Genomic DNA, 25,902 nt, shown 5'->3' with positions numbered 1-25,902 from the left:
TAGCCTTCCAGTAGTGATCCCTGAGATCAGAGCTAGGATTTAGCCCTGAGGACTACCAGGTATGGTCCCAAAACCAGACAAAAAATAACTACAAAAATCTGAAGATTTTGGCTCTTTCTGGCATAACTCACTAAAGTTCTAGAACTCTCACTTTGAGAGGGTAAGCAGCCCAATTGTAAGGATGAAAATACTACTTTGCATTTTTGCCTGTAGCTTACAAGTTAAGGGGAATGGATATTAATAAGAAGTATGTTTAATTAGAAAGGTTGACTTATCTGGATAAAGTTAGAGGTTAGAGCCCAGAGAGAAAAGCAGATGATTTAGCAAGAAGAAAGATTAGGACTTCAGAAAATCATTACTCCTGGTTTTGAGGCCTCTTCCGAGATCTGGTCTTAAGGACATTAAGTTTGATAAAGGGAACAATTGAACTATTGTTCAATGCAGATACAGCTGAGTGGTAAGAAAAAAATCTAGTATGTCTCACACTTCATACATGTAAGGTGATGCCATAATGTGAGAGGTATTCAGTGGGCAAGGCAGACTTCAGTTGTCAGCTCAAGTATCTGACTTCAAAAACTTTACTGAATAAACTCATTAAATGCTTATGGTATCCAAGTTGCCAAAGAGCATAGCCCACTATGACCTGATACTATCATGACTTGAGATTATCCTTGAATTTGTATCCACCAAGGAGGGTGGTGTTAAATAAAACATAACTTCTTCTTGGAAGGTATCAACCTCACATCAACACACATTAACAAGGCAGTGGACAAGGCTGATCCATCCACATCCAGAAGTGGGGCCCACTATATTGTTTAACAGGTAACCAGCTTCATTATTAAGGCAGATGTCAGCCATACTTCCTCAACAACACATTTTCTCTGGACCATTGAAAACTGAATTTATTTCCCATTCTTGCTTTCTCCAAATTGAGTCTTAAAATTTTTTTTCTGTTTTTTTTGTTTTTGTTTTTGTTTTTTTGGGCCACACCCGGTGGTGCTCAGGGGTTACTCCTGGCTGTCTGCTCCTGGCTGTCTGCTCAGAAATAGCTCCTGGCAGGCACGGGGGACCATATGGGACACCGGGATTCGAACCAACCACCTTTGGTCCTGGATCGGCTGCTTGCAAGGCAAATGCCGCTGTGCTATCTCTCCGGGCCCGAGACTTACATTTTTAGGTGATATTATTGCAAATGTACTAGGCTAGGCTTAATTTTCTTTTTTATTTTCATTTTTAAGAAATTTTATTAAAGTAGCCTACTTAGTTATTTATGTTTGATATTCTTAGCATCATTGTCTATGTTGGCATAAATTGGAGAATTTTGATCATAGTATCTAGATTGAGGGTAACTATGAACTTGAATATGATGTTGGTAGCTGTATAAATCTTAGGGCTGCACCTTTTAAGGGGCTAGTAAATCTTAACTTAGTTTGGGGAGAGGAAGTAGGATGATGAATATTGTTTCACCAAAGGATTGATTCCCATTGGGGAATTAAGGTTACTGATTTAACTATGTATCTTCTCTTCTCTAGATAATAATCCTGTTTTGCTCTGGTAGTATGCTGGATCTCACAATTTGTATGACTTTACACTAACTCCTCTACTGGTTATTTAACACCTGGGCTAAAATCACTGGTGACCCAGTACAGACTTGAGACTTGAGGCCATGTGAGAAACTCCTTAGAAATAAGGTCTATCTTTTGTACCTCTTTTTTGTGATGAATTTGTTAGTGATTATGAGCTTTAAAAACATCATTTCATCATGAAAGGAACCGAAACTAAAGCCCTATATCAATGAGGCAAAGCTGAAAGCATCAGTGAAGCAAAACTATAGTTTTGACTGAGTTATGCCTGGCCTTCCCTAGCCTTTAGGTCAGGGGTCTCAAACTCGCGCCAGTGGCCAGCCTTCAAATATCGCAGTATTCGTGATTATTCGCTTACCAAATAATTGCAATAAAAATCGCATTAGTAAGAAAAAAATCGCATTAAGCATTCGTATACCCTGAGCAGTTCTATTCGGGGTATGCAAATGTTTAATGCGATTTTTTTTCTTACTAATGCGATTTTTTATTGTGAATATTTGGTAAGCGAATAATCGTGAATACTTTGCGCCTAGCGCAGACGTCATTTCCGCTGCTCCTGCCCGCTGTCCCTTGCATTATCGGAGGCCTAAGGGAGAGAAGGGAGAGAAGTTCCTTACAGAATTAGATTTTGTCATACCTTCATCATGACTTCATCAAAGCCTGCAGTGAAGAGAAAGACTGATGACGAGCACAGACAATTTCAGGAAAAGTGGGAGACACAATATTTCTTTGTTGAGCACAAGGGCATCCCCACATTTGCTCAGAGAAAGTTGCAGTGCACAAGGAATACAACTTGAAACGCCATTATTCAACTAAACATGCTGAGGAATGTGCAAAATATCAAGGAAATGAGAGAGCCAAGTAGGTTGCCAGTCTTAAAGCATGTCTAATGAGGCAAGAAGATTTCTTCAAGAAAGCAACTAAAGAGAATGTTGCATCAGTCGAAGCTAGTTACATGGTCAGTGAGATGATTGATAAGGCAGGGAAACCATTCACAGAAGGAGAGTTTGTTAAAAAATGCATGTTACAGGCTGCAAGTATTATCTGTCTGGAAAAGAAAGGTCAGTTTAGCAAAATCAGCCTTTCTGCCAACAATGTGGCAGAGCGCATTTCTGACATGTCAAGGGACATTTATCATCAACTGTGTGAGAAAGCCAAATGTTTTGATGCATACTCAGTTGTTCCTGACGAGGGCACAGATATAACAGACACTGCGCAACTCACACTTTATGTCTGTGGTGTTGATTGCCAGTTTGAATTGACAGAAGAGCTACTCACAATAATTCCAACACATGGCCAGACCACCGCTAATGAGATACTGTGTGATGCCATTGAGAATGCAAGTTTGCCATGGAAGAGGTTTGTTGGAATAATAACCAATGGAGCACCATCGATGACAGGGAAGAAAAATGGACTGGTGGCACTTGTTCAAAAAACAAACTTGAAGAGGAGGGTGTAGAGAAGGCCATTGCTCTTCACTGCATTATCCATCAGCAGGCCCTTTGCAGTAAATGCCTGCCGTGTGACAATGTGATGTCTGTTGTTGTGAAATGCATCAACCAGATCAGATCCAGGGGCTTAAAGCACAGGAGGTTCCGTGCTTTTTTAGAGAAAATGGAGTCAGACTATGGAGATGTGCTCTATTTCACTGAGGTATGTTGGCTCAGCAAGGGAAAATATCCTGAAAAGATTTTTTGAGTTGAGAGAAGTGAAAGCCTTCATGGAGAAGGATGGGAATGCTGTTTCTGAGTTGAGTGATCATAATGGCTCATGGACTTAGCTTTTCTTGTTGACATCACACATAAGCTGAATGTACTAAACACGATGTTACAAGGCCCGGGGCAGCTTCTCAGTGCTGCCTCTGACAACGTGAGAGCATTCTCCACAAAACTTGTGTTATGGAAATCCCAGCTCTCTCAGACAAACCTTTACCATTTCCCAGCATGCAAGGAACTTGTGGATGTAGGCATACTATTCAGTGGTGAGAAATATGTTGATGCTATGTTTAAGCTATAGAAGGAATTTGATCGCAAATTTGCAGACTTCAAAAAGCACAGAGCCACTTTCCAAATATTTGTGGACCCTTTTTCCTTTGATGTGCAAGGTGCCCCTTCTGTCTTCAAATGGAGCTCATTGACCTACAATGCAACTCTGATCTCAGAGCCAAGTTCAGGGAGATTAGTGGAAAAGCAGACATGCATGGGCAATTTTTAAGAGAATTCCCGCCCCCCCCCCCCCAGCTTCCCTGAGCTTTCCTGAATGTTCAAGTGCACCATGTGCCTTTTTGGGAGCACATATTTCTGTGAAAAGTGATTCTCCACATTGAACTTCAATAAGTCAAAGTACAGATCTAGACTTAATGATGATCATCTTCAGTCCATACTGAGGGTCTCAACTGCTTCCTCTCTAAAGCCAAATGTGGTTCAGATTTGTGAGGAGAAGCGCTCTCAAGTCTCTGGCAGCAAGGAATAGGCAAAAGATGCCATGTTCAGAAGAACTGTTCATGATCTTCACTCAATGTTCTATTCATGTTCAGAAGAAATAATTAAAACTGTTAATAATGACGTTTGAGGACTTTTTTTTGTGAAATCCCTTATGCGGCCCTGCCTCACCCCGACTTTGTCTCCTGCAGCCCCCAGGTAAATTAAGTTTGAGATCCTTGCTTTAGGTGTTTAAGTTATAAAATTTCTTCATAGATGAGCCAAACAGTTTGCAGCCAAATGACCAATGTGTTCAAAATTAAGATAAAAATGTGAAAATGTCACAGTGATTAAGCAGAAATACAGGTTGACTGCTAAAAAAAAAAAAAAAAGCTGGCTATTTCTTTAAACATTTGGGATGGGAAAAGTCTTCAAGGAGGAAACATTACTGTCCAAACAAGTGGAAGCAAAGATAAACAAATAGGACTATATTGGCTTGAGAAGCTTCTTCACATCAAAAGAAAAAGTGACTAGAACACAAAGGCAACCCACAGAATGGGAGAAACTATTCAACCAATACCCATCAGATAAGGGGTTAATATCTAAAATATACAAGGTACTGACAGAAATTAACAAGAAAAAAATCTAACCCCATCAAAAAGTAGGAAGAAGAAATAAACAATCCTCAAAGAAGAAATACAAATGGCCAAAAGGCACATAAAAAATGCTCTGCATTGTAAATCAAAACAACAGTGAGGTACCATATCATGCCACAGAGACTGGCACATATCACAAAAAAAAAAAAAACAAGAATAATAAGTGCTTATGGGGAGGAAATAAACTCTCATGCACTGTTGGTGTGAATGCCATCTAGTTCAGTCTTTATAGAAAAGAATATGAAGATTCCTTAAAAGCTGGGAACTTAGCTCCCGTATGACCGAGCAATACCATACCTTACCCTAGGAACACAAAAACACAAACAAAAATGCCTGCAATGCCCTGTGCACACCTATATTCACTGCAGCGCTATTTACAATAGCTAGAATCTGAAAACAACCCAGATGCTCAACAACAGATTAGTGACTAAAGAAACTGTGGTACACTATGGAATACAGTGAAATACAATCGAATACTATGCAGTCATTAGGAAAAATGAAATTATAAAACTGGTATACTATGGAATACAATGAAATACAATGGAATACCATGTAGCCATTAGGAAAAATGAAGTCATAAAATTTTCCTATAGGGGCCGGCGAGGTGGCACTAGAGGTAAGGTGTCTGCCTTGCAAGCGCTAGCTAAGGAATGACCGTGGTTCAATCTCCCGGCATCCCCTATGGTCCCCCCAAGCCAGGGGCAATTTCTGAGTGCTTAGCCAGGAGTAACCTCTGAGCATCAAGCGGGTGTGGCCCGAAAAACAAAAAATTTTTTCCTATAAATGATGGACATGGGAACTATTATGCTGAGTAAAATAAGTCAGAGGGAAAGTGATAGACACAGAATAGTCTCACTCATCTTTGGGATTTAAGAAAAATAAAGCCAGTATGGTAATATCCAGAGACAATAGAGATGAGGGTTGGAAGGACTGGCCCATGATATAAAGCTTACCATAAAAAAGTAGTGAATGCAGTTAGAGAAATAACTATACGAACAACTATTTTGACAATGATAGTGAGAGAAATACAATGCCTGTATTGTGTTTTTTTTCTATTACTTAAACTCAACTACAAACATTAAATCATGGTGCTTAAATAAAGATATTACAAAGGAAGTAAAAAGGAAGGAAGGAAGGGAAGGAGGGAGGGAGGGAGGAAGGAAAAGAAGGAAGGGAAGGGAGAAAGGAAGGGGGAAAGGAAGGTAGGAAGGGAAGGGAAGGGGAAGGGAAGGGGGAGAGAAGGGAAGGGGAAGGGAAGGGGAAGGGAAGGGGGAGGGAAGGGGGAGGGAAGGGGAGGGAAAGGGAAGGGAGAGGGAAGGGAGGGAAAGGGAAGAGAAAGGGGAAGGGAAAGGAAAGGGGGAGGGAAGGGGAAGAGAAAGGGGAAGGGAAAGAAAAGGGAAAAGGAAAGGGAAGGGGAAGAGAAAGGGGAAGGAAAAGGAAAGGGAAAGGGAAGGGGGAGGGGAAGGGGAAGGAAGGGAAGGGAAAGGGAAAGGAAGGGAAAGGAAGGGAAAGGGAAGGGAAGGGAAAGGGAAGGGGAAGGAAGGGAAAAAGAAGGGAAGGGGAAGGAAGGGAAGGGAAAGGGAAAGGGAAGGGGAAGGGAAAGGAAAGGAAGGGAAGGGGAAGGGAAAGGAAAGGAAGGGAAGGGAAAGGGAAAGGAAAGAAAGGGAAGGTAAAGGGAAGGGGAAGGAAAAGGGAAAGGGAAGGGAAGAGAAAGGGAAGGAAAAGGGAAAGGGAAGGGAAGGGGAAGGGAAGGGAAAGGGAAAGGAAAGGAAGGGAAAGGGAAGGGAAGGGAAAGGGAAGGGGAAGGAAGGGAAGGGGAAGAGAAGGGGAAGGAAGGGAAAGGGAAAGGGAAGGAGAAGGGAAAGAAAAGGAAGGGAAGGGAAGGGGAAGGGAAAGAAAAGGAAGGGAAGGGGAAGGGATAGGGAAAGGAAAGGAAGGGAAGGGGAAGGGAAGGAAAAGGGAAGGAGAAGAAAAAGGGAAAGGCAAGGGAAGGAAAGAGAAAGGGAAGGAAAAGGGAAAGAAAAGGAAGGGAAAGGAAAGGAAAGGAAGGGAAGGGAAATGGAAGGGAACTGGAAAGGGAAGGGGAAGGGAAGGGAAAGAAAGGGAAGAGAAAGGGAAAGGAAGGGGAAAGGGAGGGGAAAGGGAAAGGGAAGGGAAGGGGAAGGAAAAGGGAAAGGAAGGGAAGAGAAAGGGAGGGGAAAGGGAAGGAAAGGGAAAGGGAGGGGAAAGGAAAGGGAAGGGAAAGGGAAGGAAAGGGAAGGGGAAGGGAAGGGAAAGGGAAGGGAAAGGAAGGGAAGAGAAAGGGAAAGGGAGGGGAAGGGAAAGGGAAGGGAAGGGGAAGGAGAAGGGAAGGGGAAGGGAAGGGAAGGGAAAGGGAAAGGGAAGGGAAGGGGAAGGAAAGGGGAAGGGGAAGGGAAGGGGAAGGGACGAGGAAGGGAAGGGGAAGGGACGGGAAGGGACAGAAAGGGATGGGAAAGGAAGGGAAAGGGATGGGAAAGGAAGGGAAGAAAAGGAAAGGAAAGGAAGGGAAGAAAGGGAAGGGAAGGAAAGGAAAGGGAGGAAAGGGAAGGAAAAAAAGGAAAGGAAAAGGAAAAGAAAGGAAAGGAAAGGAAAAGGAAGAAAAAGGAAGAAAGAGAAAAAAGAGAAAACATAGTATTTAAAACACCACATTTGGTGGGAATCAGTAGACTCACTTGAGGCCATCTTCATAGCCTTTTGGTCCTTCCATCTGGGAGACAGTATTGGACACTGCACCTGGCATCTCAAAGCCTCCACTTTATTGGATGATGGAAGGATGTGGACATCTGCTACCCACCAGTCCTGGGTAGGCCAAGGGAGTTCCTCAAAGTGCATTCACATCACAAGCAATCAGCTTTCTAATCTTTCTTCTTTTTCTGTCTGCTGCAGAAAATGGATCATATGTCCCCCAGGTTGCGAGCCTTCCTCTCTGAACCCATGGGAGAAAAAGATGTTGCTTGGGTAGATGGAGTCAGTCAGGAGCTTGCAATCAATTTGATCACCGAAGGTTTCAACAAGGTAAATTTTTTTTTGCTTCTATCTCCAATGTCCCTTGCTCACCTCTCTTTCCTCAGTCCTGCCAAATGGCAGCTACTACCACATATCCCTGTGAAGAGGCCATCAGAGAGTGAAGCTGACACTTGGCAGGATGTCACATACTTCAGCAGTGTGGCACTACTGACCACACATACTTGAGCTGCCTCAAGGTCCTGTAGATGATGGACAAATGGAATCATTTCCACACAGAGCAGCTGGGCGAGGCATGATTCACTTGGTCTTTCAACACTCAGGAGAGAGCTGAAATGAGTGGATGGCTGTTTGGAGCTGAGCTGTCTGGATAGATCATTTGGACTAGTGGGTTCAACTTGCCCCATGAGGCTACCAGCCTGGCAGTGGCAGGTGGAAGATCAGCCTTCTGGCATCTGCACCTGAGTCTGAGAGTGTGAGTGGTTCTGAAATGTCACTCACAACCACAAGGATTTCTCATGGAACCTGAACCTTCTTTTTAATGTAATCATCTGTTGTGGTGCTGTTTAAAAGTTGCTTAGTTCTCTAGTAGGGAAAGGAAGATATTCCAAAAGAGAACACAAAGAAAGAAAGCACATAAAGAAGTGGATAAAAGTTTTCATGAAAGAAGAAGCCCCACCAACAAAGATATTGCTGTTCATTCTCATTAATTTTTTTCAAGACCATCTACACTACACAGGTAGGAAGATATAGCTACTGCACCGGGTAGCAAATAGTTAATTCTGTTTATGTTGGTACTTTGCTCGTTGCTAGGGACTGAGCTCCCAGGATATGATTTTCTGATGGACACACTCCTCTGTTCCAATTGTGAAATATTCTGAATATCACCTCAATCTACCAGCCAATTCAATATCTGTGAGCAGGTAAAATCAGGGGCCTATCACTGCACGACTGAGTCTGATTTAATTCTTTCCTCGCAGATAAAGCAAACAGGATCACTCCCAAGCAGGTGGTAAAGTAGGCAAGTATGATTAGGAAAGACATTTTAAATTAAAAACAGTTCTTTAAAAGAGAAGTGATCGACCCTTTTATATTTCTTTTTTAAATATTATTTTTAATTTGGGTTTCAGTCATAAAAAGAACATCCCCTTCATTAGTGCAACATTCTCATCATCAATGTCCCCACTCTCCTTACCACCACCATCACCCCTGCTACAGGCATTCTACTTCTCTCACTTATGACATTGTCTCCATAGTTGTCAGTGTAGTTATTTCTCTAACTGCACTCACCACTCTTTGTGGAGAGCTTCATATTGTGAGCCAGTCCTTACAGCCCCATCTCTGTTGTTTCTGGGCATTATTATAATGATGTCTTTTATTTTTCTTATAACCCATAGATGAGTGACATTATTCTGTCTATCTCTCTCCCTTTGAGTTATTTCACTCAGTAGATTCAATGTATTATTTTTTTTTGTTTTGTTTTTCGGGCCACACCCATTTGATGCTCAAGGGATACTCCTGGCTAAGCACTCAGAAATTGCCTTGGGGGGACCATATAGGATGCAGGGGGATCGAACAGCGGTCCTTCCTCTAGCAGCACCTTGCCAGCCCCTCTTCTCCATTTTTTGATGGAGTTAAATATTTTTTTCTTGTTAAATCCTGTCAATATCTTGCATATCTTAGATATTAGCCCCTTGTCTAATGATAAATAGTCTCTCCCATTCTGTGGGTGGCTTTTGTATCCTAGGCACTATTTCCTTGGAAGTGCAGAATTTTTTTCAGCTTAATATAATCCCATCTGTTTGTCTCTGCTTCTACTTGTTTGGAGAGTGTTGTTTCCTTCTTGAAGATGTCTTTATTCTCAATGTCATGGAGTGTTGTTACCTATGTGTCGTTTTTATATACCTTATAGTTTCAGGCCCAATATCAAGGTCTTTAATCCTTTTGCATTTGACCTTTATGCATGGTGTTAGATGGAGATCTGAGTCCGCTTTTTTGCAAATGGCTGGCCAGTTATGCCAACACCTCTTGTTGAAGAGTCTTTCCTTGCTTCTTTTTGCATTTCTTGCCCATTTGTCAAAGATTAATTGATTGCTATCTGGAGCACATTCTATGAATACTCAAGTCTATTCCACTGATCTGAGGGTCTGTTTTTATTACAGTATCAAGCTGTTTTAATGACTATAGCTTTGTAATACAATTTAAAGTTGGGAAAAGTGATGCTTCCTGTATTCCTAGTTATTTGTGGGTGTTAATTGTTTCAAGTGAATTTCAGGAGTGTCTAATCCACTACTTTGAAGAATGTCATGATTATTTTTAGAGGCATTGAATTAAATCTGTACAGTGCTTTGGGGAGTATTGCTATTTTAATGGTGTTAATCTTCCCAACCCATGAGCAAGGTATGTGTTCATTTTCGTGTGTCCTCTTTTATTTCTTGAAACAGGATTTTGTAGTTTTATTTGTATAGGTCCTTCACCTCTTTAAGTTAAGTTGACTCCAAGATATTTGAGTTTGTGGATCATCACATTATGGACATTAATGTGAATGGAATATCAAGGGCATCCAGGTAGGAAAGGAAGAAATCAAGCTTTCACTGTTTGCAGATGGCAAAATAGTATAGAAAACCCTAAAAACTCTACCAAAAAGCTTCTATTGCTTCTAGAAACAATAGATTTATAGAGCAAAGTGGCAGGCTACAAAATTAACATGCAAAAATCAATGGCCTTCTTGTACACCAATAATGATAGAGAAGAAGTGAACATTAAAAAAACAAACTCTTGAAACTAGATAGCATAGTGGTAGGGTGTTTGCCTTGCATGCAGCTGATCCAGGATGGACCTGGGTTCAATTCCTGGCATCCCATATAGTTCCCAAGTCTGCCAGGAGCACAGAACCAGGAGTAACCCCTAAACACGAATGGGTATGACCCCAAAACAAAACAAAAAATTCCACCCTTTTATATTTCTATTGTGATGTAACATACCTACATTGATGTAAATGGTTCAGTTCAATGGAGTTTTACACATTTATAGCCCTGAGAGACTCAATATGCAGAATGAATGAAAAGTAACCTCTAGAACTCTAGAATAACCCTTGGACCTCTTTTTAGTTGTCATCTACTGCTCCCAAAGAAAACCACTGTTCTGGCTTCTACTATCACTATTTGGCTTCGAATGTACCTTAATTGCAAGGTCTTATTGTTCAGAAATATGCTCTGTTGTATAGATGGTATTTATGAACATAAGTGGTGCTTAGGATTAAACTCAGTGTTTTATACATATGAAGTAAGAAACTTTCACAGAGCCTGGCATTTGAAAGGTATTGTGTTTTCATGTATCAGTAAATTCCAGCCCTTTTAGGGTCTAGTTAGTTCAGTTCTGCAAACTTTAACAAAGGCAGGCAGACTCACCATAAGCTGTAGAACCATCACTCCAAAAGATTCCCCAGTGCTCTTCATTCAGCCTCTACATTCAGTCTCTGGCAATAACTCATTTGGCTTTTGTCTGTCACATTTTTTATTCAATTACCATGTTTACAAAAATTTTTATACTGGGGTTTCAGTCATAGAATGTATTCCACCCTTCACCAGTGCAATCTTCCCACCACCAATGTCCCCATTTCTCTCTCTCACCCCAGCCACCTTCCCTGTCTCAGGCATTCTGCCTTTTCCCTCACTATAATTATCATGGTAGTTGCCATTGTAGTTAGTGCTCTAGCTGCACTCACCACTCTTGTAGCAAGCTTCATAGCATGAGCTGGTCCTCCCAGCGTATAGCACTATTGTCTCTGGATATTGTTCAGTACTGTCTTATATTTTCTTAAATCCCACAGATGAGTGAAACTATCCTCTCCCTCTGGCTCATTTTACTCAACATAATAGCCTCCATATCCATCCATATATAGACAAATTTTATGACTTTATTCTTCCTAATAGCTGCAGAGTATTCCATTGTATAAATGTACTACATTTTCTCTAGCCATCTGTTGTTGGGCATCTTGGTTGTTTCCAGATTCTGAATATTGTAAACAAACAAAAGGGTGCAGAGCACATTTTTGTATTATGATTTTATGTTCCTAGGGTATATCCCTAAGAGTGATATTCTGGATCATATGGGAACTAAATGTCCAGCTTTTTGAGGAATTTCCAAATTGTTTTCCATAAAAGCTGGACTAGACAACATTCCCACCAGCAGTGAATGAGAGTTCCTTTCTCCCACATCCAAGCCAGCAGTGGTTGTTCTTGTTCTTTATGATGTATGAGAGTCTCTGTGGCATGAGAAGATACCTCATTGTTGTTTTGATTTGCATCTGCCTGATGATTAGTGATGCAAAGTATTTTTTCATGTGCCATTTGTATTTCTTCTTTGAGGAAATGTCTTCATTTTTTCTCCCCGTTTTTTGAAGAAGTTAGATTTTTTTCTTAAGTTCTCTTAGTTCCTTTTATATCTTAGATATTAGCCCTTAATTAGATGCATTTGGGTGAATAGTTTCTCCCATTGCATGGGTGAACTTTGTATCCTAGTCACTGTCTCCTTTGAGGTTCAGAATTTAATGTATTCATTAATTTAATGTAGTCCTATTTGTTTATCTCTGCTTCCACTTTAGACATTGGTGTTTCCTCCTTGAAAATGCCTTTAGTCTTAATGTTATGGACTGTTTTGCCTACATTTTCTTAAATATACCTTATAGTTTCAGGTCTGATATCAAGGTCTTTAATCCATTTTGATGTGACCTTTGTGCATAGTGTTAGCTAGAGGTCTGATACATGCTTGTTTGCCCAGTTGACCAGCACCACTTGTTGAAGAGGCTTTCCTTGCTCCATTTTTGCTTTTCTTGGCCCTTTATCAAAGATTAATTGATTGTCTGGGGTTCATTTTATGAATACTTGATTTGAGGCTCTGTATTTATTCCAATGCCAAGCTTTTTTTTTTAATAACTATTGTTTTGTAATGTAATTTAAAGTTAAGAAACGTGATACTTCCCATCTTCTTTTTCCTAAGGATTGCTTTAGTCATTCTTGGGCATTTGTTCTTCCAAATGCATTTCAGGAGTATTTGATCCACTTTTTTGAAGAATGTCTTGAGTATTCTCAGAGTAATTGCATTAAACCTGTACAATGCCCTGGGGAGTAATACCATTTTAATAATGTTGATCCTCCCAAACCTTAAGCAGGGTATGAGTTCAATTCCTTATGACCTCTTTTAGTTCTTGAAGCAGTGTTTTATGGTTTCTTTTGTGTAGGTCCTTCACCTCTTCAGTTAAGTTGACTCCAAGAAATTTGAATTTCTGTGATACTGTTGTGAATGGGATTGTTTTTTTAATGTCTGTCTTCTCTACCGTTATTTGTATATAAGAACATTGATTTTTCTGTGTTACGTTTGTAGCCTGCCACTTTGTTATACAAATCTTTTGTTTCTAGAAGCTTTTTGGTAGAATCTTTGGGGTTTTCTAAATGTAATATTATATCTTCTGCAAACAGTGAGAGCTTGACTTCTTCCTTCCCTATCTGCGTGCCCTTGATATCTTTTTCTGGCCTAATAGCTATGGCAAGTACTTCAAGTACTATGTTAAACAGGAATGGTGTCAGGAGCCAATCTTGTTTTGAACCAGATTTTAGAAGAAAGGCTTTCAGTTTATCTTCATTAAGTATAATTATTGCCACTAGCTTGTGGTAAATGGCCTTGAGTATATGAAGAAAAGTTTCTTCCATTCCCATCTTGATGAGAGTTTTATCATGAATGGGTGTTGGATCTTATCAAATGCTTTCTCTGCATCTATTAATATGATCATATGGCTTTTTTTGTTGTTGTTGATATGGTGTTTCATTGATTGATTTCATATGATTCTTATGTTGTTTCTGTTGAGTTTATCAAAGACTTCTACTTTCATCTGTTGATTACTTTTTCCATTGTCTGATTGTTTGTTTGTTTTGGGTCACACCCAGCCGCGCTCAGGGGTTACTCCTGGCTCTATGCTCAAAAATTGCTCCTGTCAGGCTCGGGGGACCATATGGGATGCCAGGATTCAAACCACCGTCCTTCTGCATGCAAGACAAATGCCTTACCTCCATGCTATCTCTCACGATCTCCCCTGATCGTTTGTCTTAAGCTTCTTTTCCAATCTTGTCTGCTGTATGGAGTTGTTCTGTATTTAATCTTCCAGTTCATTGATTCTTTATTTTTTTTCTCTGTTCAGCCATTTCATATAGGAGGAGAACACAAAAACAATCCACCCTCTTCAGATCATGGCAATTTTACTCTATCCACAAGCACAGCCACTACAATTATTAGCAAAGGAAAATGTGGCAGTCAAATGGGAACCAGTTCACTGATTCTGTCCTCAGCTGCTGTTACCCTGTTGTAGAGGCTGTCCATTGAGTTTTTTAGTTAAGCTACCAGGTTTTTCAGATCTGTTATTTCAGTTTAGAGTTTTCTGACTTCTCTTTGTGTTCTGTTCAGCTAGAGCTATGTTTTCTTTTATTTCCATGAGGATTTTCCATATTTCTATTCTAAATTCCTTATGAGGTTAATCAGATGGTTGGTATTTTTGGGATCATCAGAGCTATCATCTTCATTCTCTGTGCACGGTGTTTGCTTGTGAGGTTTCCCCATTTTCATGCTTTTCCGCATGTTGTGATGGGGTTCATTAGAAAGAGGGTGAAGTGAAGCAGAGCTGCCATGCTTTCAACTGGGGCCTTCCTAGCCCTCTGAGAAGAGCATCAGGAGATCAGAAAAGAAAAACATGCAAAGCCAACAGGTCCCTTCAGCTTCTCCCAGTCGGCAATCTCATAGCAGGGCAGATTCCTCCACTGGATTCAGCTTTTTGATCAATTTTGCCACTGGAGCATTTAGTCCATTGACGTTGAGAGAGATAATTGTCATGGGACTTAGTGTCATCTTTGTGTAGAAGTTTGGTGTGTCTGTTGGTCTGTCTTGTCTTAAGGCTGGTTTTGAGTCTAAAGTTTCTGAGCTGTTGTTTATCTGTGAAGCTATGTATCCTTCCTTCAGACCTGAAAGTGAGTCTGACTAGGTGCAGTATTCTAAGTGAAGCATTCATTCATTTCATTTAGTTTTGTCACTGTATCTCACCACTGCCTTCTGGCATTGAGGGTTTCTGTGACAGGTCTGTTGTAAATCTTACAATCTTTTAATGTTATTTCCCTTTTTGATCTTTCTGCTTTCAGTATTCTATCTCTATCTGTAGGATTTGTCATTGTGACTAGGATGCATCTTGGGGTAATTTTCTTCAGATCTCTTTTAGATGGTACTCTTTGGGTATCCCACACTATAGCTCTGGGAGTTTCTCTACAAAGATGTTCCTGACTATTGATTCTTCAAGGCTATTTTCTTCCTGGTTCTCTGGGACTCCAATTATTCTTATGTTGTGTCTGTTGAGTTTACCACTATTTTTGGTTGTTCACATTCTTTGAGGATTTTTCCCCATTGTTTGATAGTTTGTTTTAAGACTTTTTTTCCAAACTTTTCTATTGTATCGAGTTATTATGCATCACATCTGCTAGCTTACTGGTTCAGTCCTCAGTCACTGTTACTCTGTTGAAGGTTTTCTAGTGAGGTTTTCATATCACCTACCAAGTTTTTCGGTCCTGTTATTTAAGTTTGGAATTTTTCATTATTTTTTACATATCCTCTTGATTCTTATTTGTACTTCATTCAGCTCATTCCATGCCTTTTTTTTTTTTAGTTCTATAAGGATCCTCCAGATTTCCTCTCTAAACTTCTTATTTAGTTGGCACTTTTTGAATCATCAGAGCTCCTATCTTCATTCCCGTGGAGGCCTGCATCATTTCCCCATTGTCACACATATAGTGTGATGTTTTCTATGTGTTGTGCTGGGGTTCATTGATTCAAAGTTGTGTGCAGCCACAAAGTGGAATAGAGCAGCCAGGCTTCTTTGACTCTGTATTTCGTGGGTAGGGCAGCTCACCTCCATTAAAGTGGCTTCCACAGACTTTTCTGAGCAGGTTTGGTCCCAACACCAGCATCTGTGGGTCTGGATGGCAGCAGTGAAGAAAAGTGCATGGCAGAGATCAGGCTAGAACTTTCATTTTTATTCTTAGCTCTGAATTTCTCCCCTGTCTGAATGAGATTAAAGAACACTATCTTCACAAGAATAGGCAACACTGGAGTGTTAGTGGCTTGAAGGAAGACCCTGAATAAGGACAAGAGTGGCCATGAGTTGTACCGTCAAACAGGAAGTTTGGGGATCTAATAGTTACCTCCGCTGGGAAAGGTCTGACACCACGTTCTGGGAGTAGTGCCCTGTTTAATGATCTGGAGCCTGGATGTACTTGAACAAGGGTCCAGGAGTAAACTCCAATATGGGGAGAAGGTACGTCTGGGGAAGAAATGATTCTACAGACAGGGTAAACAATTATAGCTTCAAGGGAAGGCAGGTTCTGGCAGAGAAGGAGATCCCAGATGTAAAAATAATAAAGTAGGCTCCTATGTACAAGCACATGACTTAATTTTTAGAGCTATATTTGGTTTATAGCAAAACTGAGCAGAAGGTACAGGGGGTTCCCATATACTCCCTCCCTTGGTACATAGACATCATCCCTACTGGCAACATTCCACACCAGTGTGTGCATTTGCTAACAACTGAAGAGCCTCTCTGCCACATCTTTATCTTTAAGAGTCCATAGTTTACATAGGGTTCACTCTTGGCTTCATGTGTAATGACAAGTATATACCCTATTAGGATAATGCAGTCATTTCACCACCCTAAATTCTCAGGAGCTCCTGAATTTTCATATCATGCTGTAAAAGGTTTCACCAAGCAGAGGGAAGACATTTCTATGACCTTGCTAAATTTTGGTACTGTTGAGTCATGGTCCACATGTAGCCTGAGACCCTACATGAAGCATGTCAGAGGCACAGTTTATCTTTCGTCTTCTTTCCAAGCTGCTCTGCTACTGAGTTGTTCTATAGTTGCATAATTTATCTCCTAAGAAAATGCTGCCTAAGTATAGGTAAAGGTTTGTGTATTCAGATTTTGGGGACTGTGGGACAGTGTACAGTACTATGGGGGATAATCTTAGAATAGCTCAAATAGCATAGAAATAAGTTGAACATCCCAGAGAATCTAGTTCAACTCTTTGAGTACAATAAAAAGTCATATATTTGAGCTTAAGTTTTTCTCCTGAAAGATACTTGGTAAATCTGAGTGCCTTAGGTGTTCTGGGTATCCAGGTGCTACTAACACTAACCTTTAACAGGAACTATTTAATACAGTGTTTGGTATACCTCAAACACTGTTCTAAATGTACTACATATATTTCATCACCAAAATATATCTTACAAGGTATGTTTTATCTTCATTTCACCAATGAGAAAACTGAGGCATAAACCAGCCAAGTAACTTGTTTAAAGTCATTTGATGTGAGAGAGAAGAAATTTAAACATGGTCCTACTTAGGGTGAGGAACTGGTAAAGTAGGAGATCCTTTTTAATTCATATGTGGGGCCCTCAAGGGGTCATTTCCTACATTTGGCATTCTCTCAGATGAGATAGAAGATTCCTAGTTGAAGCTAAATGTTTAGCCATATATCCACGAGAGAGAAGAGAAAGAAAAAGTGGTAACCTTTTGCTTGAAATGGGGAGTAATTGAAAGATGTTGGATCTGCCATACCTGGCCATGAAAGTTTAAGATCCTGTGTCCAATGGGGGAAAATCAAGTCTCCCATCACACAATAAAACCTTGTGATGAGGGAAGGTACCTTCATCAGAGGTGCTAAGGGGACCTCAGAAGCTTGAGAACAAGAGAGCAGAGAATAAGCATCTGGAGTCACAGTGACGGCTGAAAATTCTCATTAGCATAAATGAGAACCAGCTACCGAATTCTTTGGAGCCCAATGCCAGACAGATGTGAAGCCATTTGTTCAAGTCTTTCCATAAATATAAAGATAAGCATGAACTCTACAGAACATAATACCTGGGATCCATATGAGCACAAGCTGGCACACAAGTGAGAAACCTAGGCTGGTGAGCTGAACTCACTAAAACCAAGAATAGGAGCAGAGCAGAGAGTACACAAAATGTGCTTAGAAAAAGCATCTTGGAAGAACCTCCCCGTTTGAATTTGCTATGGAGGAGAGTGTGCCCTTGAGCTACCATCTTGCCAAGTGTGTGGAGGAAGAACGGAACATTTCAGGCTTTGAGGTAGCTGCTTTGTGGCAACATCTGTTCACAGTGTCGGAGTCTCTCTGTTACCTCCCCAGCTGCCAGAATTTTAAAATGTGGCTTTCCTGAGGAGGAAGATAGGCAGTCTCTCTGCTACTTGGTCTGAGGCTTACTTTCAGTAGCCCAGGAAAAAGAGCTGGTCTCAGGCATGGCTGTGATCTGAACTCAAGATTTCGGCATCCCTCAGAAACCAGATGAAGTGAACTGTCCTCCACCAGCAGCTGGAAGGTGGCAGGGTGAGGACTGAGAGAAAGTGGAGAAGGGAGTGTTGTGTTGCAACTTGGCTTCCTCCTTTGCCTCCTTCCTGTAGCATTCTTGGAAAGTTTGCTGCCTGCCCTGCCTGCCACATATCTTTTCACTGCCTGGTAGCTGAGCATCGTGGAGACATAGGGGTCCATTTACCTGAGAATAACAGGTATGGGACATGGCAAGGTACCCAAGAGATGGCAAATTGTCTGCTGGATGGATGGATGGCTGTGATGGGCATAAGTTCAATAACAACAATAAAAACAACAAAAACCAATTTATTTTAGGGGTTACTTTTTCACTTCTTGAGGGAAGGGCACATCGGCAGCACTCAGAGATTACTCCTAGCTCTGTACTCAGAAATCATTCCTAAGGGGATCCTATGGGATTGGGGGTGGGGGGTAGAACCTAGGTCTAGGTAGAACCTAGGTCAGCCACGTGCAAGGCAAATACCCTACCTACTGTGTTAATACTCCCGCCATTGCTTTTTCACTTCTTATTTTTTAGTGTTCTGTTTATAACTGAAATCCAACTACAAACATGCTTGTGATCATAGTGCTTAAATAAATATTTATATATAAATAAATAAATATTTTTAATTGAGAGTCTGTGGATTAAAATACATTAATGGGTTTTCATGCACACAATTCTAATACCACATTCATCACCAATGTACCCACTCTCTTTCCAAAGGACCTTTCTCTCCAGCTTTCCTCCCGCCAAAACAGTTGTCTGGATCTTTTTTAATTTTGTTTTTATTCTGGGGGCCACACCTTGCAGTACTCGGAGCCTTATCAATCCTAGCAGTGCTGGGGGAAACCATTATATGGTGCTATGGATCAAACCTGAGTAGGCATGCACCGTATTTACTGTACAATGTCTCAGGCCCGCAGTTCTGTAGATCTTAACCTCTAGAGTTGTTAGTGACTCCTGAAGGTGTAGGGTCCGTATGAGGGCCAGATGGATGAAAAGGTAGGCAGAGATCTGCCACCTATCAGATTTCTCCTAAACTCTACTTCCGAGACTTCTCTTTACTGTTGCCTCCCCATGGACAAAGCTCAGCTCCCAGATCTGGTTCTAGTAACCTCCACTCCCCCCCTCCATTTCCTGCAGCAGCCAGCACCATTCCCATTTGATACTTCACTTTTCAAACACTGAGTTAAAAAACGTCCCAGAACAATCTATCACAGGCTATAAGAGGCTACTGATAAAGTCCAATGAGCTCATCCTAAACAATGACTGCCTTTTCTTTAAAGATAATTAAGATGATAAAATGACCATGAAAACCCGACTTTTCCCCTTTTTAAGAACAGAACCATGGCTAAAAATTTAAAAAACAAAAAAACAAACAAACCAACACTTGGGAACATTTTACCACTGTGCTTCAGTTTTATTTAATTTCTCTTTAAAAACTCCAACATGTTCTCTTTGGTCAGGATGAAGTTGGCTTTGTTCTAAATGACTGAAAGTAAATATACCCCAGCGGGTGTGCTGGAGAGAGCCCAGAGCTGAGGCATGGACTTGGTTCTTGTTCTTTCCAGGCTGGAGAGCCCCCAAACCAGCCCCAAGAGGGATGAGTATTTAGCAGAACTTTAACTCTCAATGCTTCTCCTTCTCCATTTCATGACTTAGCTGATCAGTGGTCATGTGGTCTGGGCTGGCTCTTGGCCTAACTCTTCATCAGTAATCATGTGACAAAATAAAGAAAAAATTGTTGGGCAAGTCAAAAACTGAACAGTGCAGGAGAACTGACTCATGGTGTGTTTAATATTTATTTATTTTTTTATTTTTTTTTTGGTTTTTCGGGCCACACACATTTAATGCTCAGGGGTTACTCCTGGCTAAGGCTCAGAAATTGCCCCTGGCTTGGAGGGACCATATGGGACGCCGGGGGATCGAACCACGGTCCTGATCCTTGGCTAGCGCTTGCAAGGCAGACACCTTACCTCTAGCGCCACCTCGCCGGCCCCAATATTTATTTTTATAATGAGCTTTTCACTCCTAGAAATTTTTCAAAAGGGAAAGATGAAAAAGGTTTAGCAGGTTTCAACCCTTCTAGGTTCACCTCCCCTCTAAAGCTCTTTATTCTAGAACAAAAAAGGAATTTGCTTTTCTTTTCATGTTCTTACATTGAATTTGCTGAATCCAATTTACTGAAGTAAATAGGGCCTGTGACATGCCTTCAAAAAGTGCAGATTCTGAGGCCCACGTTCTATGAGTTACAGTTCAGGTTCAAGAGGTTTGTTAAAAAAAACAAATCTAGGGACCAGAGCAATAGCACAGTGGTAAATCTTTTGCCTTGCATGCGGCCAATCCAGGATAGACCTAGTTCTATTCTGGCATCCCATATGGTCTCCCAAGCCAGGAGCAATGTCTGAGCACATAGCTAGGAGTAACTCCTGAGTGTCACCGGACCGGGTGTGGCCCAAAAACAAATCTTTGGGACCACAGTGATAGTACAGTAGCAAATTGCTTACCTTATATCCAGCTGACTCAGGTTTGATCCCCTAAGTATCCCATAAGGTTCCCTACAAGTGATCCCTGAGTAAAGAGCAAGGACTATGCCACTGAGTATGGCCCCCCAAAAAACAAAGAAAACAAAATAAAAACCAATATACTCTCACTCTCTGCCACCTCATGCATAGTTTTTTAAAGAAAGGAGATTTGTATTCCCAAGGGCTAGGATCACTAAAGGGGGTGAAAGGGAATACTGTCATTTAGTAGGTACAGGCCAGTGACAGTATTCGACTTTCTGAAAGTAGGGGGACAACACTTCAACTCTACACAATTGCTCAAAGTAACAGTGTCAAGACTTCAAAAGCCTGTATGAGTGAAACTGAGGAAGAGGTGGACTGGAAGTATCTGTAATGTCTGTCTGCATGTGTTTTAGAGAAAGATACTGCTAGCAGATGTATGAGAAGTTCTTAACTTGTAGCATCAATGTCCTTTGTCAAATACAAATGTCCTTTGTCAAATAGTATTTTAGAAATGTGCTAGCAAGCCAGAACCTTCAAATTAACAGATCACAAGGGATCCCAATTGGTTATACCTTATTTTACCCTTACTATGTCCCTACTGGCCCACCTGCACCTAGGTTGGTCTCTGTACTCAAAAACAGTTCTGGCAGGCAGCTTGCAGGAGATATGAGGTAGAAGATTGATAGACTAAACATGTTTCATTTTTTGCCTGGTTTGGATTATTTCATGCATGACCATGATTCAGATTCGTTCACATGGGATTGGCAATACTGTGAATGAGATGATTTTACAGATCCCAAAAAAGACAGGTTTAGGTTATCCCTAATGTGGGAAAATGCCTGTATTTACCCCAAGTGACAGGCATTTAACTTGACCTCACTCAAGGTCAGTCCTTACCTCATGGTTTCAGGGATCAATATCTCCCTTTCATCTGCCCTGGTTGTCACATATATCCTTCTATTGGGGAAGGAAGATCACATCTGAATTGTTTTTTGCTCATCTTTCCTGTTCTTCTTCCTTCCCTCTAGGCCTCCACCTTACTGGGACAATTCCTTCTGATGCACAAGAATGAAGATGAGTTTCAGAGGTGGCTCATTTGTTGTTGTGGAGCCACCGAGTCTGAGGCAAAAGAAGTTTCCAACTGTCTGAAGGAGTGGTGTACTTGCTACCTATAAAACACACCTCCTTTCGCTGCCACTTGTAAAAATGGATTTCCTCTATGTGGAGTCCTAGTATCAGAACTGTTCTTTTTCTCATAACTTTAATGCTCAACTCTGGTCATAAAAAGTAGTTTGATACTCTAAGAAAAAGACAAGCACAAGAAAGACTGATGAAAATTCCATTAACATTGAGTGGTTATGTCAAACAGTTAGACATACATTGAGATAAAGAAATGAATAATTTTAAGAGTATGAAGATCACTGCTATAGATAGAGCCTCTCATCTTCCTGTGAGCACATTAAGCATGTAAAGTCATGATGAAGAAGGAAAGGAACGAAAGAGAAAGGTGATAAAGAGATGCCCTCGATGAAAAAACCTCACCAAGTAATAACTGGGAAGAGATTTTGAAGTTATGATACATTGTATATGGAACCAGGGGTAAAACACCAGCATCACAATCCTACAATCCCATACTTAGAGCATAATAATGGGAGGTGAGAACTGTTAAGATATAGGACTGAAGCAATAAAACAGTAGTTAGGGCACAGGTCTTGTCTAAGTTGGACCCTGATTTGATCCTAGAATCATATACACCTCTACATTTTGGGGTCTAAAACTACAAGTTCCCAACCACAGAGGCCGAAGTGGAGTTGTCCCTGGTGGTCCCCAGCACCCCAGGAGCTGAGTTTTCAACCATCTGACATGTTTGGGTAAGAATAACTCGAAGTGGCTCAGGTCCCCACTTGGGAACCTCCACCCCAAATAAAAGCAAAAAGAAAGAAATCAGAAGATATAATGACTAGCCAACACCACCTCATGTCCAAGTTGCCATAGTTACAATACCTACGAGGTGCCATTTTGGTGACCTCTCCCAACCTGACTGGTTGATGCCATCCCAGCAGGGGTCTCAAACTTGCTGCCCGTGGGCCGCAATGGCCCTCCATACAACATTTTGTGGCCCTGCCCTAGAGGAATCTTTTTTTGTTTTGTTTTGTTTTGTTTTAGTTGTTTGGGTCACACCCCCCAATGCTCAAGGCTTACTACTGACTTTTCACACCCCCCAATGTTCAAGGCTTACTACTGACTTTTCACTCAAGAATCACCCCGATTTTGCCTCCTGCGGCCCCCAGGTAAATTGAGTTTGAGACCCTGATGGCAAATTTCTGAGGTGAACTCCAGCCACCCAGAGTAATAGCAAAGCTAAGTGGGGTTAAAAGACACTTGCTTAAGTCTAGCAAATAGACAAACTCTGTTAAAAAAAAAAAAAAGTCAAACAACAACAATATTTTAAATCCTAATACCTTAATAAAAATGGAAAAATAATTTAAGTGAAAGAAAAATATTTGCATTTACATAAAAGCTGATAAAACTCTATATCCTCTCTACTACATACTCAATTCTTCGACAGGGAGCACTAATAGGATATAGAATGTGGATGACTTGGAGCACCTTGGTTTCTAAATTTCTTTCTCCCCTGATTCCCCATGTTTTCAGTCTCTCCACTTTCTGTAGCTAAGTATTCTTAGTTTCTTGTTTAAGCATACTAGCCTGCACTCCCTTTACTCCTCTTTTCCCACATAGTGTGCCCTTGTTTGAAGTTTTGGCCTTCCCTGCTGTCATTTTGGGTTCCTTTTTGCAAGGACAGAAAGCTTGCAGATCACTGCTTGCACTTTTCTTTGACCAGCCAGCCCCTCAATTGGGCTAACCTTCCTCTTAGCAAAATGAGCTGGTATTGGGTGGGGCCTGTGGGCCATGGCATTCCAAGAGCTCACCCTGAGCAGTAATACCTGGCCATTCTTCCCACCACCAGAGCTCTAATCTCCTTTTAAACCCCGCCTCACCCAGTTTCCCTAACCAGGTTTAGGCCTAGATGACCACTGTGGAGAACTGGTGACCTTGAGCTCCAGGTTGCCTGTTAGACCCTCTAGATCAGATCTTGGTACACAAGTGTCTTGGGTCCTTGAACACTACGTCGAACCCTGGTCTGTCCAAACTTGGTGCATAACTTCTCCTGGGTACACAAATAAATACTAACAGGAGTGAAGAAAAAAATCAGACAGCAATATAATAGCAAGACAATTTTTTGTTAATTAATTTTTTCTTCTTTAACATTTTTTATTGAGATACAATGGTTTACAATACTGTTAATGATGGTTTCACAAATACATCATTCCAAGTCCACACCTACCTTCAAAGTACCCACTTCTCTCCTCCCTCAGGTTCAACCCTTTCAACTTCTTTACTCTGAACCTTGGCCATTTTTAAACCTTTAAACCCCACATGTGAGAGAGATAATTTGTTATTTATTCCTTCACTGCAGAGGGTAGACAATGTCAAATGAAAAAATTAGATTATAACCACAAAACTGAGAATAGGCAAGGGATATGACCCAGAGTGCTAGAATATATGCTTTGCTTGCTAGATGGGCCAAAATTTGATTTCAATCACATGGTCACCCAAGCACAGTTGTAGTAGCCCTAAACACTTGTGACTGTGGTCCCAAAACCAACAACAATAACAAGTGAAACAGAATTTGGTTATCAAGAAGAAAGGAGTGGACTAGAGGGTACCAGGACTATGGTGAAAGGATATTGGCTTTCTGGTGATAGGAATGATATGGTAGCATTGTACCCCTAAAACAGACAGTTGCCCTATTTTTAAATATTTTGTATTCTTCAAAATATCTTTAATTTGTTTTGGAGTCACACCCAGTGGTGCTCAGGGCTTCTGGCTCTGCGCTCAGGGATTATTCCAAAAGGGGCTCAAGGGACCATATGAGGTGCTAGGGATCAAAACCAAGTTGGTTGCACACAAGACAAGTGCTCTATTTGCTGAATCATCTCTCTGTCCCATCAAAATTCTGGTTTATTTCACAGAAAACCAAACTTTTCTATTTGGCAGAAAAAGAAACAATCTCTTTTGATTGTATCATGATTTTATACACACACACACACACACACACACACACAAACACAAACACACATACACTGTATAGCCATATAAAGTTTCATTAGTTATTTAGTTAAGGAAATAGCAATCAATAAGGATTGATACTGCTGCTGAGTCATCCCTGATAGACCTGGTCTCTGAGCTAAGATCTCTAGAGATTTCTCAGGATTAGGGCTGGCAGAACCCCTGCCCTGCCAAGAGACCCAGTGTCCCACTCACACCCAACTTCTTCTGGAATATATTAAACTGATAAGAATAGATACTACACTTGATCTTAGCCAAAAGACTGGGAAGCGATTCCTTGTGGAATATAAACATCCCAGCTCCATGATTAATCTCAAAGGCACCAAGTTGTTGAATCATCTCAGCTCACATCTCCTAGAGCATATGCAGCCATATTACATCTTCAAGTTTCACAACACTGACAGCCCAGTAGGAACACAGCAAATTAGATTGGAAAGTTACACAGGAACCCATTGGCTCAAGGAGAGAAACTAGTAACATAGAAGGTTCAACTAGCACCTAACAGCTCAGTAAATCTTCAGACAATGACTTCAGTAACACCATTGTGACATATATGTTGCAACAAGCAATATAAATTGCTTTGTGCCTGCTAAGGGGGGAATAGGTCATTGGTGGAGGGAAGGTCCAACAATTGATGGTCAGATTGGTGTTGGAATATTGACTACTTTAAATATTATGAATAACTAAATTATAGTGCTTCAAACATCTTTAAATATTAAAAAAAATTTAAAAATGAAAAAAATACCTGGAAATCTTAACACTACTAAGAAACTGAGGCAGTTGTCAAGTAGAATTGTCTGCCTGCTTCACTCATTTCATGCTATTTAAAGGTTCACAGGAAGTTCAACATAATTTTTAGCCAGATTTCAAAATAATCCAAATCTCTTTCAACCAGTATATATCTAATCATGGATCTTGCTCATATAACTGTAGTACTCACGAGTTCTATACTCTAGCTTCTTACTTAGTTTAAAATATTAGATTTGGAGTCAGAGAAATTGTTCAACAGGCTGTGCATATGTTTTGCATGCCAGATAGCCAGGTAGATCTCTGGCCCAAAATTTCAAGCACCACCAGATGTGGCCCCAATACCAAAAAAGAAGAAAAAAAGTACTAGATTGTTAAGCATTAAAAAAAACCTTATTGATTAAATTAGTCATTCAATAGCACTCAAAAAGAAAAAAGAAAAATACTTCATCTA

The 25,902-nt window shown here is 40.7% G+C and overlaps 1 protein-coding gene, 1 non-coding gene and 1 pseudogene across 2 annotated transcripts; 1 reads left to right on the top strand and 2 right to left on the bottom strand.

The window, feature by feature from the left end:
* Window positions 1–7,563: 7,563 nt before the first annotated feature.
* BANF2 (BANF family member 2) lies at window positions 7,564–21,742 on the top strand. The gene is made up of 2 exons (XM_049774376.1): window positions 7,564–7,695; window positions 21,596–21,742. The coding sequence occupies exons 1-2, from the start codon at window positions 7,570–7,572 to the stop codon at window positions 21,740–21,742; spliced, it is 273 nt and encodes a 90-aa protein (XP_049630333.1). The 5' UTR covers window positions 7,564–7,569.
* On the bottom strand, window positions 13,827–13,965 carry LOC126012516 (small nucleolar RNA SNORA29). The gene has a single exon (XR_007496975.1). It is a non-coding gene; the product is annotated as a small nucleolar RNA SNORA29 (small nucleolar RNA).
* Window positions 21,743–24,770: 3,028 nt separating the features above from the next.
* On the bottom strand, window positions 24,771–24,975 carry LOC126012777 (uncharacterized; annotated as a pseudogene).
* Window positions 24,976–25,902: the final 927 nt, after the last annotated feature.

The sequence above is a fragment of the Suncus etruscus genome, chromosome 6, assembly GCF_024139225.1.
Source record: "Suncus etruscus isolate mSunEtr1 chromosome 6, mSunEtr1.pri.cur, whole genome shotgun sequence".
Classification (NCBI taxonomy): domain Eukaryota; kingdom Metazoa; phylum Chordata; class Mammalia; order Eulipotyphla; family Soricidae; genus Suncus; species Suncus etruscus.
Note: the sequence above shows the minus strand (reverse complement) of the source record. Positions and strands in the feature narration are given on the sequence as shown.